At 30.1% G+C, this 19,628-nt stretch overlaps 1 protein-coding gene across 1 annotated transcript; it reads right to left on the bottom strand.

Annotated features, from left to right (window-relative positions):
- Nucleotides 1-6,738: 6,738 nt before the first annotated feature.
- On the bottom strand, nt 6,739-17,945 carry LOC129000308 (tyrosine-protein kinase BAZ1B-like). Its single transcript, XM_054427270.1, has 10 exons — nt 17,877-17,945; nt 17,003-17,071; nt 16,235-16,366; nt 14,633-14,725; nt 13,702-13,914; nt 12,868-13,158; nt 10,560-10,784; nt 9,563-9,673; nt 7,682-7,729; nt 6,739-7,148 (listed from the first exon to the last, which is right to left on the bottom strand). Exons 1-10 carry the CDS (start codon nt 17,943-17,945, stop codon nt 7,068-7,070), a joined length of 1,332 nt encoding a protein of 443 aa, XP_054283245.1. The 3' UTR covers nt 6,739-7,067.
- Nucleotides 17,946-19,628: the final 1,683 nt, after the last annotated feature.

Genomic DNA, 19,628 nt, shown 5'->3' with positions numbered 1-19,628 from the left:
TGCGGGAGGGACGGGTTCAATTCCCGGCACATCCACCAAACATTTATTCTCTCGTAACTCTCTCGTTAAATGCCACTGGCATTGTATCACTCATTCAATAGTCATCCTTTACGTATCTTCGCCTTAAATATGTACAGTACCTTGAAACGTTGGCGATGTATGAATATAATAAAATATAATATTGGAAACAATGATAATATCTTATATATAAATATAGGCCTCTCAAGTAAGAAGATTTACCCAATAATGTTTAGCCCACTCAAATAAAAATCTTTAGCCTACAATAGTTTTGTTTGTAAAATATTTCATGACAACATTTTTCCTAAGACATAATGATAACTTGTATGGTTATTTTTAGTCCAATCAACAAGACAATGTTCGAATATTCATTTACACGAAAAGAATAATTCACGAAACGATGTTTTAGACCATGAAAACAATGCAAACGGAACGAGATACACTTCAATAAACCTACGTACACTGATTCCATCTCAGTCTCTGTTTTAATGTTTAAAACTTACTGTTTTAATTTTAGCCCACTATTTGTTTTAGGAAATTAATGTGCAAAAAAGTACACGGTAAAAATTAATAAACAATGTTTTTTTTTTGTTCGTTGCTGATAGAAAATAGAACCTTAAGGCATTGCGCTTTAAGGATTCACACTCAAGTTCTTTTTATATCGTAATCTAATTTATTACTTTTTCCTATTCTGTTCCCTATTCCTAAATTGTGATTGTGAACATCTTTGCCTGGTAAAGAACTTTGTAAAATACCTTTTAGCGAATTTCCCTATAGGGAAGTAGCTATTACCGTAGGTCTCATGGTAAGACTTAGGCCCGGGACCGATTTACTTTTTCATTTTGATGTCCCCAGAGGCCAAAAACACCATTCGTTCAAATTTTTATATATGTATATATATATATATAGATATATATATATATATATATATATAGATTTATATATATATGTGTCCGTGAACACGATAACTTGAGTAATTTTTATCCGATTTTGATGAAATTTGGTTTGAAGGTGTAAGGCGGGATAAACTTGAATGAGTTCGCGATCCAGCATGATCGGACCATGGGAACAGGGTTTTATGGGGGGTTTTATAGGGTAAAAAATGGTTTTTCTCACCTTTGACCCTCAAAACACAAAATTTCCCAATTTTTCTCTAAACCTTCTTAAAGAGCTTAAAAAAACAAACAATTCAGTATATCAAAGTGTTTTTGTACGGTTATTGGTTACGGAGAAAACTAAAAAAAATTTAAATTTAAAATTCCCATGTTATTCTTATGGAGAATATTGTAAAATGTTGTAGTTTGCTTGTTTATGGATATCTTTTGTTCAAACTTGGCAAATATATTCATTTCCTACTAAGCAATAATTATTTTACTTAAAACACACACTTTATTAGTTTCCTAGTAGCAGCAAACCTAGGTACTCGTTAAACCTAATGTTATTTAAATAGATCGATTGAAAATCAATTCAGCCAAATGGAAATTCGCTTAGACGGCAGGTTTGCTGCGGCGGGGGTATTAATACATATATCTATTCAATAGGCTCAAACATCAACAAAAAGAAAGTTTTTTGTTGTTTGTTTTTGTTATAAAAAATCTTTATTTTCATTGATGTTTGTTGACCTTCTGAGTAGATATAAAATCTATTAAATGCTATTTTACAAATAAATGTTATTTACCAGGAAAATATGTTCACAACTACGATTTGAGGAATGGGGAACAGAATATAAGAAAGTAATAGAATTGATTAAAAAATTCCCTCGATAAACATATTTGGTCAAAGTTAATGATTCATCAAATGCTTAGCCTAAAAAGTAATAAAAATTCAAATCCTTTTAAACAAAAGCTATCAAGACACCTGATAAAGACAACTGTTAAAGACTTTATTTAATTGAATGATTTCCATTCGAGTTGTTAATATTTCTGGAGAAATAATTTAATTTAGAATTATGCAAAGATAGGTTAAAGTTTAAGTTATAAACAATCTAGCCTTCAATAAAGCTACAGTATATACTTATTATATTTTAATAATTCATGAAAATCGAAATTCAATTTGTAAAACTGTAAATCTACGAATATAACAATGTTAATTTAAAAAAAGTTCTTTAAAGATTATATGGGATTTCAAGGATAGAATGAATTTTTTTCTCACAACATTTCCACACTTGTAGAAACTTTATAGATATTTACTTCTATAACACGTTTATAAACAATAAAACATATCTTAAACTACAAAAATTTAAATCTAATGAAGGGTGCTAAAGATAAAACAAAATACAAATGACAGCAGTTGAAATTTAGAGTTGGAATATTATTTGTCCAAGACAAATACACACGATGACATCTCAGTTTTCGTAATGCCGGGCCGTGAATCAAATAAAATATCTCAACTTTTCTCTCTCTCATTTTGCCACCAAAAAATGTAATATTTCCTGCACTTCTCGGAAAATATGATTCTTCGTGTCCGGGTTGTTTGTTTTGTTACACTAAGTATTTCCGTTGCCTTATGTGATTGGGATGCCTAAAGCTATGAAGTAAAATAGGGTCAAAATAGTTTTATTTTTTATATTTTTATTAATTCTGTTCTAAAACAAGTATCTAAGTTTTATTATTAAGTTTGCCACCCGGAAGGCGTTAACTGGTATAATTATGTCAGATAGTGCAGCAAAACTGAAATAAACTGTTGTAATGCAAAGCCATGGCCTTGTTTATGAAAAAATAAACTAGATTTACTTTAAAAACAATATTAATTTAGTACTCTTGTATTATTCAGTTAAGAAAGTATTACGTTGTAATAATTGTTAGTGTTACTACCACCTTATTATAGAGGGGGTTTTTTAGTGAGTAGTCTGACAAGCTCAGAAGTCTCACACTACAGGCTGGCTACCTGTGTGCGTAAAAGCATTTTTACCTCCTCTCCCTTATAAAAAAAAAAAAAAAAAAAAAAAAAAAACTACCACCTTATTATTGCGAAGCATAATATTGCATAATAGCATAATTGCAACGTTATATTTGATAAATCATTGAAATATTAAAGAACTAATTGAACCATTAACATAAAATTGTATCTAAAACGTAATAAATAAAAGTATGGATATCAAAGCAAGTATTGCTTTAGGAAGTAAATATAAATGAGTAAGAACAAAATATATTATAGGGAAATGTAAAATGTATACGATCTTTGGAAACTTTTGGGTTCGTGGATAGAAATGAGGCAAATTAAGAAAGAGCTCTAAACTATGTAAATAGACATACTCTCTTCATACAGTTAACTCTTATTCTGACATGGTTTTATGATGTTTTCTTCCCTCTTCAGCCAACCCAAAAGTTTTCCTCTTCAAAGTTCTTACAGCCCCAATGCGCCTTTTATCCTTTATGGCGTGTGTGTAGTTCTCATTTACATTTAGATCATAAAAATAATAACTGAATTCCATTCTAGGTGCGTAAAGTGAATATTCTTTTATACAGGACCGATTACACTCCTGGTGAATCCATTTTAACAATCTTAATGTTTGAGTCAAGTAAACCAAATACAGTAAACCTTTCCAACTAATGAAAATGAGCTCTTAGAGTGAAAGAACACTTTTGTGTATTTACTTAAAGGAATTAGTTTTATAAAACAATGAAAACAGTGTATATAGTTATGTAAATATTGATCCAATACTAAATGGCAGATTTTAAAACGTGTTTACGGTTTCATTAATGTTAAGAACAAGAAGTCGTACCTACATAACTACTCCTACCTAGACCGCAAGTGAGACTCCCTCTGTTATCCTCTTTTATAAAACCCTTTTAATGGGAATCCATTTCAAATACAAGATTTAGGTTGACCAAAAATGTATCATTTACCTACAACCGTTAATCAGTGGTGATTTCAACAAAAAACTATTTTATGTCTTTTAAGGTGTACTAGGTTTGGTTTTAGGAGCAAAATGCTTAATTAAGTAGAACACCAATAACAGTTTTTTTTTCAAAAATTAAAATAGCTGTTAATGTTTACTGGATATAGATAGTTTCTTCATTATTATCCGGGTTGCATTGTATTTTTAAACCCTTATTCATGTTTGAATTTAATACGTTACTGTTTTTAATTCAACAGTTTCAAAGTAAGACACACGATTTTAAGATAGACGAACAATAAATTGTACACATCCACGCTTACCCTACATAATGCATGGCAAACCTTCCCGAGAGATTATGTGTTCTTAAGTATGACGAAATCTAAGAGGTAGTATCATAGACTAACCAACACAAGGGAGTATGTTTTATCTATGGTAGTATGTTTTAGTCGTTTTTTTGCTAACAAATTACTGTCACTCGAATTGGTTGCCTGGTCTTATTTGTACTGTTAAATTCACGCACTGTATAAGATGTAAACTATTTTAAATGATTAACTAAAAAGTGAACTACCTTGTATAATAATTTGTAATGAACAACTATAAGAAATAAAAAATGTAAAAATTGAAACAATAAACATCTGTCTTGACCATTATTTGAAACTATACATACTATCTAAACGATATGTTGTTAAGACAAATTCAGGGATATGACACAAATAATAAAATACATTTTACTGCAGACATATATCCTTGTTAGCAGTTTATTCAAGGTAAGTATGATTAACTATGTATTTTACTTGAGTGCAAAGACAATTTAAAACTTAATTAAACCTGCCCTGCCAATTCCAGCAGTTAAGTGCTTTAAGACGACAACACTTTTGATAAACACTTTGCACCAACTTAATTATAAAATGTTCCCCAGAGTCTAAATTACCGCATTGTTGAGACAAAAATTAGGACCTACAAAAAAAATTTAACTCTACTTAAAAAGGTACATTTAGTCAAATTACAGTTTTTAGAGGGAATTATTTATTACTCATAAAAGACTGAAAATATATTTAGAGTTTGCAGGTTTGTGCTAAGTTCTATATATTTGGCTTTAGGTGAAAAAACAATTTCTTTCATACGACAAAATAAACAATACATTTTGGTGAAAACAATTCCTATTTTCCTTCATATTTTATAAGGGATTTTACAATTCAACCACCTAAAGCAGTTGGTTGCTTGGGGAGGATTATACGATTCACAAAGTTACTTAGGACGAAGGGATTAAGATATTTTAATGACAAATATTAGTTTCTTTTTGCAGCTGCCACAAAACAGAAGAATAATTCTAAACTGTTTTCATCTGTCTGCAAACAAATTACTTTCATTGTTTAAATTGATTTAGTAAAAAAACAAGAGTATTTTTTACCTTGTAAGAGAACACTACAAATTACAATATACTATCTTAGAGTACCTAATACATTTATATAACCATAAATTTAATTACATATAAATAGTTTTATTGTTTCCTTTATTGTTTCTATAACATTTTATGAAAGATTTGTCTAAATTCTGAATAATATTACATTAACTCAATTTATTTGCATTATTTCCTTTTTTAAACACACATAAATTCTATTACACGTGATTTACAAGTGTCCGTTATTATTATTTTAACAAAGATACTAACTAAGTTCAACGCCTTTTAGGAAGAAGAAAGGAAGAAGACGGAGGAGCTAAGGATAGAAGATAGATCATCACAAGAGATAGCTAGTTGTTGTAATGTTGAACGGTGAATCAAGTAAATATACTCTTTCATCACATAATACACTCTCTAGAGAGTAAAAGGTTCCAACAATGGACGTATAAATTTCAGTGTGATATTAACTTTGCGAGCCAGGTACAGTTTAGTTTTTGTTCAGGTGGTGTATTTATATTTTACATGGTTATAACTTTATTTTATTCAATGAGTAATGGCTCACTCGGACTACGAATTAATAGCAGTGAAGTCTTGGGTTCTCATTTTGTAGGCACTAACTTATCAATTCAAACACTGATCTTGTTAGTGATTTTCTATAAAATGAGATCTTCAAAGCTGTTTGCAATGAGCTTATAGTCAGACAGCCCTAAGATATCCCTTCAAAGATTGGGTGAAAGTGCTATACTATTATCAAAACAAATTATTGGTCTTATTATAGGCTCTAATACTCCACCATTCAACCAAGGTGGTTGGACATTCGGATGCAATTTCAGTTTTCTAAAATAGCGTTATTTTTTACGAAAGTCTAACTCTTCCTACTGAGCTCAGGTGCTTTTACAGTTCTGTCTGACTATACATTGAACAAAACATTAAAGCAAGACTTGATTCTTTTGAAATTGCCACTACATCGATAAGTACAAAAGTACCACCGTGTTCTTTGGTAATAGACTTTGTAGTGAGTATTTCATTATTATTGTTAGTTGGTTAACGTAACAAAACTTAGCCTATTTCATGAATTTAAATTATAAATCAACAAAATATACTTAAATATGTTCAATATCAATAATGAAACTTCTGAAACACATTTACTACCAACACTACAAGATCCCAAAAATCATTGATACTAATGAGTATGGTAGTGAACTTATATACACATTAACTGTGTTTGTAACAGCTCAAAGAATGTGTTTGGATATAATAGTAGGCTAGGATCACTAGTGGTAGACGTAAGCTTGAAGAAGATCCCAATAATATTTACGGAAGGCTAATATTTTCTAGCCATAAACACTTCGTTCACTTCAGCCTACAGCTTCCCCCCATAAATCATCTGTAGGCATTTAGTAAAACAGTAACCTGTAAATATATTATTTAAACATTCTTTTTAATTACATAGGTATTAATAAACGGAAAATTAATTGATATAAAAAATATTTTTATTTGAGTATAAATATATAAAAGATAGAATTTTTGAGTCGTTCTGTTAACCAATTTGCATGTACTCTCTCACCAAAATATGTCTAGTAAAATTAATTTACTTGTTTTTTTTTAATTACGTGGTAGTATGTTAGTATATTAGTTTTTAAAATTGTATTGATACCTGTTCATTTCAGCACCAAATGAGGTTTGTGAATATAATTAAAATTGGAATTTCTCTTGCTAATTAGTACAGTATACTTCATGGTGGCCAAGATCATACCTACACAGCCATAATGATTCCTTGGATTATTCTATCTTCTCCACTAGAAGTTAATTTCTCCACAAGATTTCTTTGTTTGACGATCTTATAAGGTTGTCAACGAATCTCAGTATTTTATGTTTTAGAATTCCCTGTAAATGGAAACACAATAAATAATCCGCTAATACACAACAAGGATTTAATTTTTAAAATGTTTTAGGATAATATATTTGAAAATAAAGTTGGCCTATGCCGAGTCAACTACTGTATCAACAATAGTTTTAAGCTCAACTGTACTTTTTGTACAAAATTCACACGGGTTTAATTTAATAGTAAAATATAAATTATAAATGTTGCCTTTGTCAATATTTATTCAAGAAATATTTCATGAATGATATTAAACTATAAATTGTAAACGATACTTGATTTTATGAACGATTTCTACATTTATGTTTGATACGTTTATCATTGTAAATTCAAAGTATGCCTTTGTAAAAAAGTTATCTGCATTGTATAAGAATATACTTTTAATCATAAATGCATTTTTGTTAACGTTATCATTTTTTTTATTAAATCACTGCTTTTTTCTGCATATTAATGGTACGTTTAAAAGTTTTGCCAAAACTAAGTAACGCTAAGGCTAAATTAACTAAAACTGCTTTATTAAATGAGTATCAATACTTACAAATAACGCCTGCTTTGGAGTAACTTTGTGAATTGGAAGTTTGCTCGGCTAAAAAATTAACAATTTCTTAATTGAAACAAATATGTTTAAGGACAACCCACAAATTACAAAACACACTACTTGTACCAACTTCATAAGAAGTCTAAAGGCTCTACTGATGAACATGCTAATTTATAACTTGAATTATATTTTTATAAATATTTTTAACCGTGGTAGGAGTTTCAGTGGTCCTAATCTTTTTCAAAGCTTCGATTTTTCTGTCAGCTGATTTTCTTATATCATTGTACTCGATGTAAAATTCCTCCTAGAAAGGAAAGACCGTGTTAAAAGTACTGAAATTTTCGCAAGCTACCTATACAGTCAATAACAAATTATCAGTATACTTTTGAATTATTATAGGACATACTTTGTTAACTATTCATAGTTATTAAATTTTTTAGATTATATTCTTCAACGATATGTAGATTAACCTACATAATATCTTTCCTTAAATGTATTTTATGTATTTGAAATGTGTAGCAATAAACGGCCTAAGAACTATTTCTCAGCAAATCCCTTGTTTTGATTTAAATTCGTAAGAAAATAGTACGGAATCTTTTGAAATGGATTAAATTTACAAGCGAGTTTTTTTGTGGATTTACAGTTACAAAACACTACAAGCTACATCCACTTAAAGAAACCATTTTTGTTTCCAAATGGATTGGTTAAATTATATATTTATCTTTCCATAAATATCACGTTTTCATATAATCTTATTAAGCTTTTCCGTTAAAGGATACAGCCATGAATGTTCTTTCATTGCAGCTTATAAATTATATTTTAAGTGTTCCAATGATTATTTAAAACATGTAATATTTATACAGGGTATTTTTTACGCAACCTTAATCAATACAACAACCGTTAAACGATAAAATCAGCGATTATAATGGTAACTCTGTTTACTTCATTGCCGATCAGCTGATATGCATTGTACTTAGCTGATATCCATAAGGTTTAGTGTTATTGATAGTGTATTATTGTGAATAAGACTTAACATTTTACAACAATTTTGTAAATGGTGGATTTTTAGCTACTTGAATCACACATTTGAAATACTATAATGATAAGGTTATATTTTGTTACATATGTTATAACAATGTTAATATTAATAAATTTTGGTTAACAATTCGAACGATTTTATTATTTATTTGTTATTGTTTTTTTTCCATTTTTTAAGAGTATATCAATGTTACTACTGCATTACATAATTGCCATTGCTCAGTATTAACATTTTCTGCCATCAAGCAAAATTGTTTAGTTCCATTTGAATATTGATTATACTGTATTTATTAGTTTAATTTAGTACACCGTGCTATTTTAATAATTGTATTACAAAGCAACGTAATAGGATTTTTTTTGCAATAAAGAAATAATAATATAATACATAACTCAATAAATAGTTTTTAAACCTTTCTTGGCATAAAAATTATTTAATTTTAATGTAGGTCTACACAACACACTCTTTAAGCTAGGGAAACACTATGTTGAGTCTTATAATAGACAAATAGGATTAAATCTTTAATATATTTTATTTAAAATATTTAATTCTATTTGTCTATGGTCTTGTTCACGATGAAATCCCGATAAGACTAAAATTATAGATAACTGCAATAACGCATATCAGCTGATTAGCGATGAAGTCAAGAACACTGGGATACAAAAATGTGAGTTTTTGTCATTAAAAAGTGTCTTACGGTAACTGGTAGGTATAATTTAGATAGCGCTAAAAAACAACATGCATAATTGCACAGTTTGAATTATATTTTTGAGCTCAAATATTAGTTCCAACTTAAATCAGCTGACCGGTGAAACAAAGCCATTATACATTCTCTCCTCCCCTACCTCGGAGGTGGTCCATTCAGAATCCCTGTCACCAAAAGAACCTTCAAGATCTTCCTCCTTTAAAACCTTTTTCATTTCCATTTTTATTTGTCTTCGTTTCTCCCGTAGCTCCTGAAAATAGAAAATATTGTAATTTGGACAGTAAGAATTACAGTAAACTAAAGATTAGGAGTGTATAAGAGGAACGGTATTTGTAGCCACAGTTAAATTTTTATAACACTGTAAATTACACATTTCTAAACATAAATTTTTGAAGTTACATCTGAGCGTAGTAAGTGCTAAGGGGAAAAAAACATTTCACAAAAGTATTCACTTCATAAATAGTTTTTTTAATTTTTTTTCATCTATGCTTCAAGTATGTTTTCATAGATTAATTATACTGATGGTATACTAATTTCTGTTTAATAATATACCTGTATAAAAAATAATTTACTTATTATTTTAACAAAGCATATCTAAAAATATACTTAGAATCTGTACCGGAAAATTCTAACAACAACAAGAATATTACTCAATATTTTTATAAACACCAGTTTATTTCCTTTTTTGTAACTAGTTGTAGCAAAACCCCAACGCACTAAACGCCTTCTATTGCGTTGTAGTAGATATATAATCAAAACGTCAACCACAGTTATACAAGTATCCAATACAAAACATAACCAAATCAAAACGAACTAAAACACACGATCTTTCCATTGATGAACAACAACTTGAACAACAATAACAAATTATTTGAATTGAATAACAACCTGTTATTCAAGGGAAACACAAATACAGCTGATTAGTTTTGCACCACTATTTGTTAATACTTAATATTTGTCAAAATTAATCTTATATTGAATCGTGTAGGTTTAAACAGGTCCTATATTATTTGATACTTTGGATTTCCGTTCGATACCAAATATGTACTCAAATCGAAACACCACTAAACTGAGAACAGGCAAACAATTTCACCAAATTCCAATTATTAGTAGTAAATAATGGTGATATAAATTACCATTTTTCTTGCAGAGACTGTACTTTTATCTGTCATCATCATTGATTCAGTTGAACTCGAAATTTCTTTCAGTGAAGACTTTTCAGTTTGAGCAGGAATACTAGTTATATGTTCGTGAACTGTAGGTCTTGTGTTAATATATTTTTCTGTTGTTGTTTTCAGACTTGAAGACGTGGTATTGTTTTCTTCAGTTGTGTGTTCGTGAATTGAAGACGAATGGATCTCCTAAAACCAATTATTGTGTTTTTATTTGTTTGCATTTTTATTTTACTACTTGAATATTTTTGACAACAATTATATTGAATCGTTTAGTTTAATTAAATATTTACATTCTATGAAAAAAAACGTATGTTTTTTGTTGTTGTAGTTTTGTAAATATTTTAATATTTTACATGCCTATTTGTTTATTTTCAGTCACACTATGTTTACTTAAAAATGTAGGCTTATATTTTTGCCAATATTAAAAAAAACCATATATGCTCAATTAATTACAGGGTGAGTTTTAAATGTCCCCCCCAACTTTTTTCTACATTTGTTCAAATATCAATCCCAGACCACTTTCAAACATTGTTGGGTAGTAAGTACTTCATTTTGACAAGGTGGTCATTTCTGGCCGCCATCTTGGATCCGCCATATTGGATGCAAAATATTTTTTTCAAAAGTAAAGGTGGGGTTGTGACCCATTTTTTTGAACTAAATTTGTAACCTGATTACAATGCCACAGTTTAAAAAAATCTTGATTCATTCAAAAGTTATGAGGGCTTTTTAAAACTGTATTTTTAGTCCATTTTAACATTGTGCATTTACAAACCAATGACCATAATCTCAAAATAGTGCTAGATAAACATAAGTATACACTACCAGTCATTGTCGACTTGTTTTCACTTGGTTATGACTGATGTAATTTTTTCGGCCGCCATCTTGGATCAGCCATTTTGAAATATGATAAATTATTTTAAATATGAAGGGGGTGTTGTGACCCATCATTTCGGATTACTTTTTTAAGCTGAACTCAATTCCATGATCCGTTTTTTCATTTTCATATTTTGATTTTTAAATATTCACGTTTTAACAAAAAAAAATGCAATATCTCATAAATAAAACTTGATAACAAAAAAATGATTGCGGCATTGAGTTTAGCTTAAAAAAGTATTTCGAAATGATGGGTCACAACGCACCCTTCATATTTAAAATAATATATCACATTTCAAAATGGCGGATTCAAGGTGGCGGCCGAAAAAAATACATCAGTCATAACCAAGTGAAAATAAGTCGACAATGACTGGTAGTGTATACTTATCTTTACCTAGCACTATTTTGAGATTATGGTCCTTAGTTTGTAAATGCACAATGTTAAAATGGGCTAAAAATAAAGTTTTAAAAAGCCCTCATAACTTTTGAATTAATCAAGATTTTAAAAAACGGTTTGTGGCATTGTAATCAAGGTAAAAATCTAGTTCAAAATAATGGGTCAGAACCCCACCTTTATATTTGAAAAAAATATTTTGCATCCAATATGGCGGATCCAAGATGGCGGCCAGAAATGACCACCTTGTCAAAATGAAGTACTTACTACCCAACAATGTTTGGAAGTGGTCTGGGATTGATATTTGAAAAAATGTAGAAAAAAGTTGGGGGGGGGACATTTAAAACTCACCCTGTATAATGAATAAAGGCTATGTTAACTTGACCTTGCGGGTGTTGTCAATAATATAGACACTCTTGTTAACTACTCACAAACCAAATTGAGCGATATTTTCGTAATGAACTGTATTTATACTAAACTACTACCGCACAAAAGAAGGCATATCTATATATATAACAGCCAAATGAACTAAATCTATACAGGAATTTATTTTCAGTTTATTATTACAAGAATTTCAGTATAAAAATGATACCGTGGGTAGTCTACCCAACATTGTATATAAATTAAACGGTAAATAATTCATAGTTCTTAATAACATTTTTACTCCTCCCAACGTTTTATAGAGGTAATGAAAAGTAAATACAAAGTACCTATACAAAGCGCTAATTTACGATTTTACTTTAAGGATATGAATCAATTACTCATTTTTAACTTGACTGATACCTTCCAACTTTGTTTTAAATACAACATTTAAATATTAAGCATAGCCTAGTCATATTTTTTTCTTAAATAAGTTAGGTTTATGAATAGAATGATCTATTGTGCTTGATAGAAAAACTAACAGGCATTTTTAGTAACTGTAACTTGTACAATTAACATGAAAAAATAATATTAGTAATCGCATAGATTGTATAGTGCAATGAGTTCAATATTAGCTCGTACCTCATTGGAACTCGAAGACGAAGATGATTCACTTGAAGAAGAACTTTTCTTTTTTAGTTCGACTGAAGCTGTCACTCTTTTCAATTTCAATACATCCTCCTTAGACGCTTTGCTGATATGTTCGCCTGATCCGTGTACATCAAACGCAAACTTTCTTGATTTCGCTTTCCTCCGTCTAGATTTCACTTTGTCCCCAGTTTTACTTTCGGCGAGTTTCTTTCGCTTCAACCGCTTTTTTATTCTTGTCTTTTTGTGTTCCAAGGAAGTGTTTAGGTTGTCAGTAGTCTTTGCCTGTAAATTTCGTGCATAAATTATAATGAAATTGTTCAAATTTTAATCATTAAACTAAATTTTTACTTATGTATAGAAATAGCTGAGTACCAAACACAATATTAGCTGAGTATTATGATGCCAGGGGTTGAAATTTTAGTTACTATCAGTTTTAATATTAATTAAAAGAATATTTATACCAGATCTATGATTTCTTTTAAGATTAGGATAACACAATACTTCATCGTTACTAGGTTTATAGCTGAATAGCAGGATTTTTAAATTATGGTTTTCTATTTGGGGTTTTTTAGGCTGCAGACAGTTGTTAATTAACTTGAAGGAGTATAAAAAATATCACAAGAAAGGCTTGTACATATTTTACTTTAAATAATTTCAACTGATAACACTGAAGTGTACAGAATTTATTAGTTTTTTGCGACTCCATAGAATCGGCCCTGCAATCCATAGTTTGGAAAGCGCCGGTCTAGGCCCTAGGGTTTTGTTCAGCTGTATGTGTAGGGTTTTGTTATAATCAGTCCAAAAGTTTGATAATGTTTGGTTTACCTCATGTTCATTTTTCTTCAGATGACTTGAGATTGTCGAGGTTATTTTATTCAGTTTACTACTCGGTGTCGTTCCTGTCCCGATAGTTTTCTTCTTTTCGTTGAGTATTTTCTTAAAAGTGGAGCCTATTTTATTTTGTTTCGTCAATATTGGTGCAAGCTTTTTATTTAGCTTCAATAACTCGTTTGGATCCAATAACTTTTTGAAGTCTTCCTGGAAAAAATAATATAAATTGTTTTCATATTGAAATATAAATTAATTTTTTGTTTTAACCAGCCGGATGGTAAATTGGCGTTTTTAACATCTTTATCAATGTAATTTGTGTTATTGTATTTTTTATGTAGTATTATGTAATAGTGTGTTTACAGCTACCACAAAAAACAATAAGTATTTTTGTATAAGCTTAACGAGGTACTTTTCAAAGGAATGTGGAACAAAAACCTTAACAAATTTTAGTACTTTAATTGGTCTATAATTTTTATAAGATTGAGCTACTTTAATTTAAGCTAATGAGGTCAAACACGTTTTTCATAGAGAGAAACGCTTATTCGCTTCAAATTTTAAATTCAATTTATCAATAACCTACGTTGAGAATTAATAAATGTCAACCCATTGTACACAAACTATTAGAATCCGTCCTGAAACAACTTAAAATGTCTATTAAAAGAGGTGAGAATACCAGCAGTCTAAGCATTGAATTGTTGTCCAAAGTCTTTGGGGTCAAAACTGGCTAAACACTAATGTCTTAGTGCACGGGGGGATTTCAGCATAATTAAAAAGAGAAATTTCCCAGACGTGTTAAGTAGTCTCCTTACTAGACAACTCCTCAAGTAATCAATTAAGATCAATACCATGATTGCATACTAAAAACTAAATGTATTTTGCTTGAATTCGCTTATACAGATACAAATATTTAAACTGAGTTACGTACATCAGAAGATGACCATACAGACTCCTCCTCTTTGATTGGTTGGTTTTGTATAGGCTTTTTATGCGATTGTTCTTCAAGATTTTTCAGATACTCCTGAAAGTGTGTTAAAGTTTAGAATATTACAGAACATGTGGTAATATTCTACATGTTTTATTTTTTACGCAGGACGTTACTTAATACAATTTATTTTATACGATACTACTAGTGAAACATTAGTATAAGGAACCAGGGGTATTATTTTATTAAATATCCACTTATATTTTTAATTTTTTGTTTGTTTTTGTTTTACATGGGGGAGCGAGCTGGCGTAGTGGTTAGAGCGCGGGACTTCAGTCTCTGAGGTCCCGGGTTCGATCCCCGCCAAGTCACCAATGGATTTGATCTAAGTGATAATGCCGCAACCCCTAGGTCTAGCCTGAAGTAATTATTTATGAACAAACCATGAAAAAACAATCCCAGGCTCTTGCCTAGCGTCGTAGGAAAAAAACCTTATATTTTTAATACAGTTTAGTAAACAAGTTTTTTTTTCGCATTCTTTTCTTTTCATTTTTAGTATAAACATAGCTTATTCTTAGTGTATGGCAGCCAAACATTTTGATAAGGCATATTTTAAGATTTACAGATTTCAAATAGCAATAGTTTCAAACGATGACATGCACTTCAATACACTTAATATAATAATACAAGAACTAAAGGATTTTTATAAGTGACAGAGGTGTAAGTATATAACTACAGTAAACTCATACTTAATTTTTCATTATAAATACACCTATAACATTTGATCTTAAGACATGGAAAATAAATATAAAAATGTTATACTCCATTAGCATTACTAAATAAATAATTCCACGAGGTCATGGTTGAAACTTAGATGATGCAGGGAAATTGCATATGGTATAAAAATACAACATTGTTTAAAGTAAGTAAACAAAAACCGGACTGAAATACCTTAGTGTTATAATTTGTTTGATTTGTTAACACTATAGGACATTTACAAGGATTTATTACAATGAAAAAGGATGTATGCTGATCGCGTTAAACAATTGATAATTTAAGAGACAACGGCAATTTTTTTATAAATTTTGTATACGCATTTAATGTTCAGTTCTTTTAGTTAATATTTTCTACTAGCCTGTATAAAGTAATATTAATAACTGATAATTGTTAATAAACTCATAATATTGTAAAACTAAACATTATTCCTTTCTGGTTCTTCTTGTTAACATGGGTTATATATTTTCTCTCTTAATTTTCATTTATAATACACAAACACTCTACATTTAAAACTAAATATGAATGCAGGGGTATTGCAAAATAGAGTGAGTAAAAATGTGCTATACATAGAACAGAATAAATTTAATCTATCTGTTGATGGCAGCCAACGTTTAAGATGTACTCATTCGACCAACCAACTCAGGTAGTGTGTGCATAATTTTATTTTGAATTATCTGTGGTTCAATTTATTACGTTAAGCATTTATGTTGTTTAAAACCATGTTCATTTTAAAGTGGAAACACGTATTATTATTTAGCGGTTAACTGGTATACAGGTTTTAAAATTTTAAGTTTGCAGCTTATTTTATTGAAGATTTTATTTAAATACCTCTTGCAGTTTGTGTTGGTAGGCCTGTAGAGGAGAGAATGACGTCACTTCCTGCAAATCGTAGAGGAAGTCAGCTGCTCCAAGGGTAGGAGATGGCCAATCAGCTGGTGGAGGTTTCAGTTGAATGGATTCCTAAAATGAACAGCGCTGTCCAATAAAAACTTTAAACTTGATTTATGAGAAAAATTGAGCTTTTGTATGAAGAAATTTTTTAAAAAGGTTCTCAACACCAATCTTGAACTCCTCCACTTTTCACATGTAAATATAAAAGTGCTTTGCTTTTCAAAAAGTGCTGTTCCATGTCTGATTTGTTTTTGCGATATAGATTCAGCTGAATTTCGGAAAAATGAATACCGAGCTATGTAAACAAATGTTGTCCAGCAGACACTATTAGGCTTCGTTATGAAGTGAAATTTTATACCAAAAAGTATTTCAGAACAATAATCAGTAAGTGAATTACCCTCCATCATTCCATTCCAGCTATTAAAATATCCATAAAAAATATAAAAGAAATTTTAAGTTTTTGGCAGATACACAAACACACCGAAAACATAAAATATGGTTTTTGAAACAATATTTGTAACAATCGTCAATACAAACTATTTGAATTCGAATATTCTGATAGAAGAAAAACTACGAATACAATGCCTGCGTACATACGAGTTAATATTAACCTAAAACAATTAAACTTTACAAAACATAGTATTGTCATAACTTATACATACTGTTAGCAATAGATGCACATTTTAATGTTAACATAACCATTACCTGCCTTCTCCTTTTTGAGTCCCCAGGCAGATCCCTTTGATTCATGTAGAATCTTTTGGTGGGGATTTCCTGGAACATGAGAATAATTTAATTTGTTACGAAGTGATCGTGGAATTTCAGAGAAATGAATCCGTTAGGGTTGTTATATGAATTGTTTTTTTTCTTTTTTATGCTTGTATCTACGCCAATGGCACTTTAATAATGAAGTAATGAAGTCAAACACCTGAGAAAGCGGTTCAAACCCATTAAAGTTTTGTGGATGTGCCGGGGATTGAACCCATCCCTCCCGCACCGAAGTCTTAGACGCTAACCATTAGGCTAGCAACACACCTCTTCTTGATTGCTTTGATTGAGTCTTGTTGTTCTTGATTGCATACTCTAGATTCTTTATCGGTGGCACATTATATATGAAGTTTGTTTTTTATGTTACTCCCTAGCTGCACTCTCTCAACCAACGAAATGTCTACTTAAGTATTACTCAATGCTTCCTGTACCATATTCCATCCATACCATATTACTATAGTTTGATACTTGTACCATGATGTTACCATTATATATCGTAAGTTTACGTTGGAAATATGAGAAATCAGGTGATGTTATAAAGAAAGGAGCTCGGGGCTATTCCCATGACGTCATATCACACCACTTATTCCAACGCTGCCTAAATCACTCCTCTTTCCATCAGTCCATACCATGTCGTAGACCAATCAAAACCTATGTACCCATATGAGCAGTTATAATGTAACACGTGTAATTATTTACACCAAACATACTTCCAACTCCCGAGTATAGTAGCATGAAACTACTTTCTTTTAAGGCTTGCTTAACTTAGTCATATAACTTTTACTGGGTAAAGATAGATAATGAAACATACCTGGGTAAGAGACTTTCCTAGCTGATAAGAGCATTGCAGTAGAGAGACTAGCAATGGAAGAATATACATTTTGAGTTGGTGACTTCATCTTCAGCGCACTGATAAGATCTGATAACGAATCACTTATTAGAGATAAGATCGATTGACTCAACACAATTATTATTGGATTAAACTACATGCACTATCTTTGAAACAATAATAAATATAATATGTTGCAGTACACAAACAACGTTGCGTTGCAAATGGCAATAAAAAGTTAAACCGTTGGTAGAAATGTTAAATTTAACATTTCGTTGACGAATATAAGGTTAATTATATTTATTTATGTTGAATGACATCTTATGGTGAAAAAACAACAAACTATACGTCTAATAACACTAGTAAATTAGTGTTATTAGACGTATAATTTGTTTTTTTTTCAGGTAATTTAATAAAACGTACGATGCTGATCAAGAAGCTATCTTATGGTGCTCTAATTAGGTGATGCATTATTTATATGGGATGTACGTGGTGCAATAATATAGTTTAATTCTTCAAACTACTCTATAGCTTAACTGTATAACGTATCTTGCCTGGTAAAAGCATATTTTGATAACTAATTTGTTTTATAGTGTACCAAATTTAAATATTTATTTCTGACTATTTAACCTTTTAAACAATTCAAAACAAAATTGCAAAACATTGCAAAATTTAAACTTTCTGTTTTCCTGTCGCGACAAATTTAATTGGCCAGTGATTTTGTTAAAATTGATTGAACTTAACATTCGCTTGAGTTAGTGTTATTATTTCATAAATAATTTGAATAACCAAATATATGAGATAACGGGTTTGCAATTTCCCCTGTTCTCGATAGATGTAGGATAAAAGCTCTAGAAGCATTGGATATATACAAATGACAAACTATAGTAAAATTTCAATAAATGATTGATTTCGTATTAATAAAAACTCTTTTTCCATCTCACCCTCAAAATAGTTTGAATTGAAGTCAAAATGAGCTTATTGATCAGTGGTCAGTGTCGCTTCCTGATAACGACTCAAGTGAACCAGACAAACCTTTAGCCTAATAATCCAATGAGATACTTTAAATGTTTAGTTTGGAATCAAGACTTTTAGTTATATATTCAACAGTGGGTGTGTACATGTTTCCTACTTTGCATTTTAAAAATCACATTTTATCTGATGCAAAGCAGAGGTAAAGAAATTCTTTCACTTATTAATAAACAATAACGTTGAATTAAATTAACACCAAGGAGACAAAAACCATCCATCCAGTGCAGTTACTATAAAAGGCCTATCATGATTAAAGTTACTTATTTGATATCAAATTAGTTTGTATTATTTGTGACACCATCTCGGTATGGTACTAATAATAATATACAATCATAGATTGAAGGAGTAGGTATACTCTTTTAATCTAAGATATAATTAAGAAATTTAGGATATTTTCAATGAGAAAACATATCAATACGATACAACGTATTTGCTTTGAACAGTCTAAAAGCACCATTTTCTATAAATAAAGCAAATGAGCTCAAAAAGAAATGTCTATTTGAATAATGAAAATTATAAGGTAATGAATTAATTTAAAAAGTTTTCCCCATTTAAGGAGGTTTTCGTTTATTTTTACATTCGAGGATTCAATTCAACTATTGAACAGAAAGAGATAACATTCGCTTTGATAAAGCCCGTCTCTAATAATCCTCTTATAACATTTTCTTCAAATGTACGAATAGTCCTTATCCAGAACATAGC

The sequence above is a fragment of the Macrosteles quadrilineatus genome, unplaced genomic scaffold (assembly GCF_028750875.1).
Source record: "Macrosteles quadrilineatus isolate MER2022 unplaced genomic scaffold, UCM_ALF_1.0 Scaffold_8__2_contigs__length_117827958, whole genome shotgun sequence".
Classification (NCBI taxonomy): domain Eukaryota; kingdom Metazoa; phylum Arthropoda; class Insecta; order Hemiptera; family Cicadellidae; genus Macrosteles; species Macrosteles quadrilineatus.
This window is presented reverse-complemented; position numbering and strand designations above follow the sequence as displayed.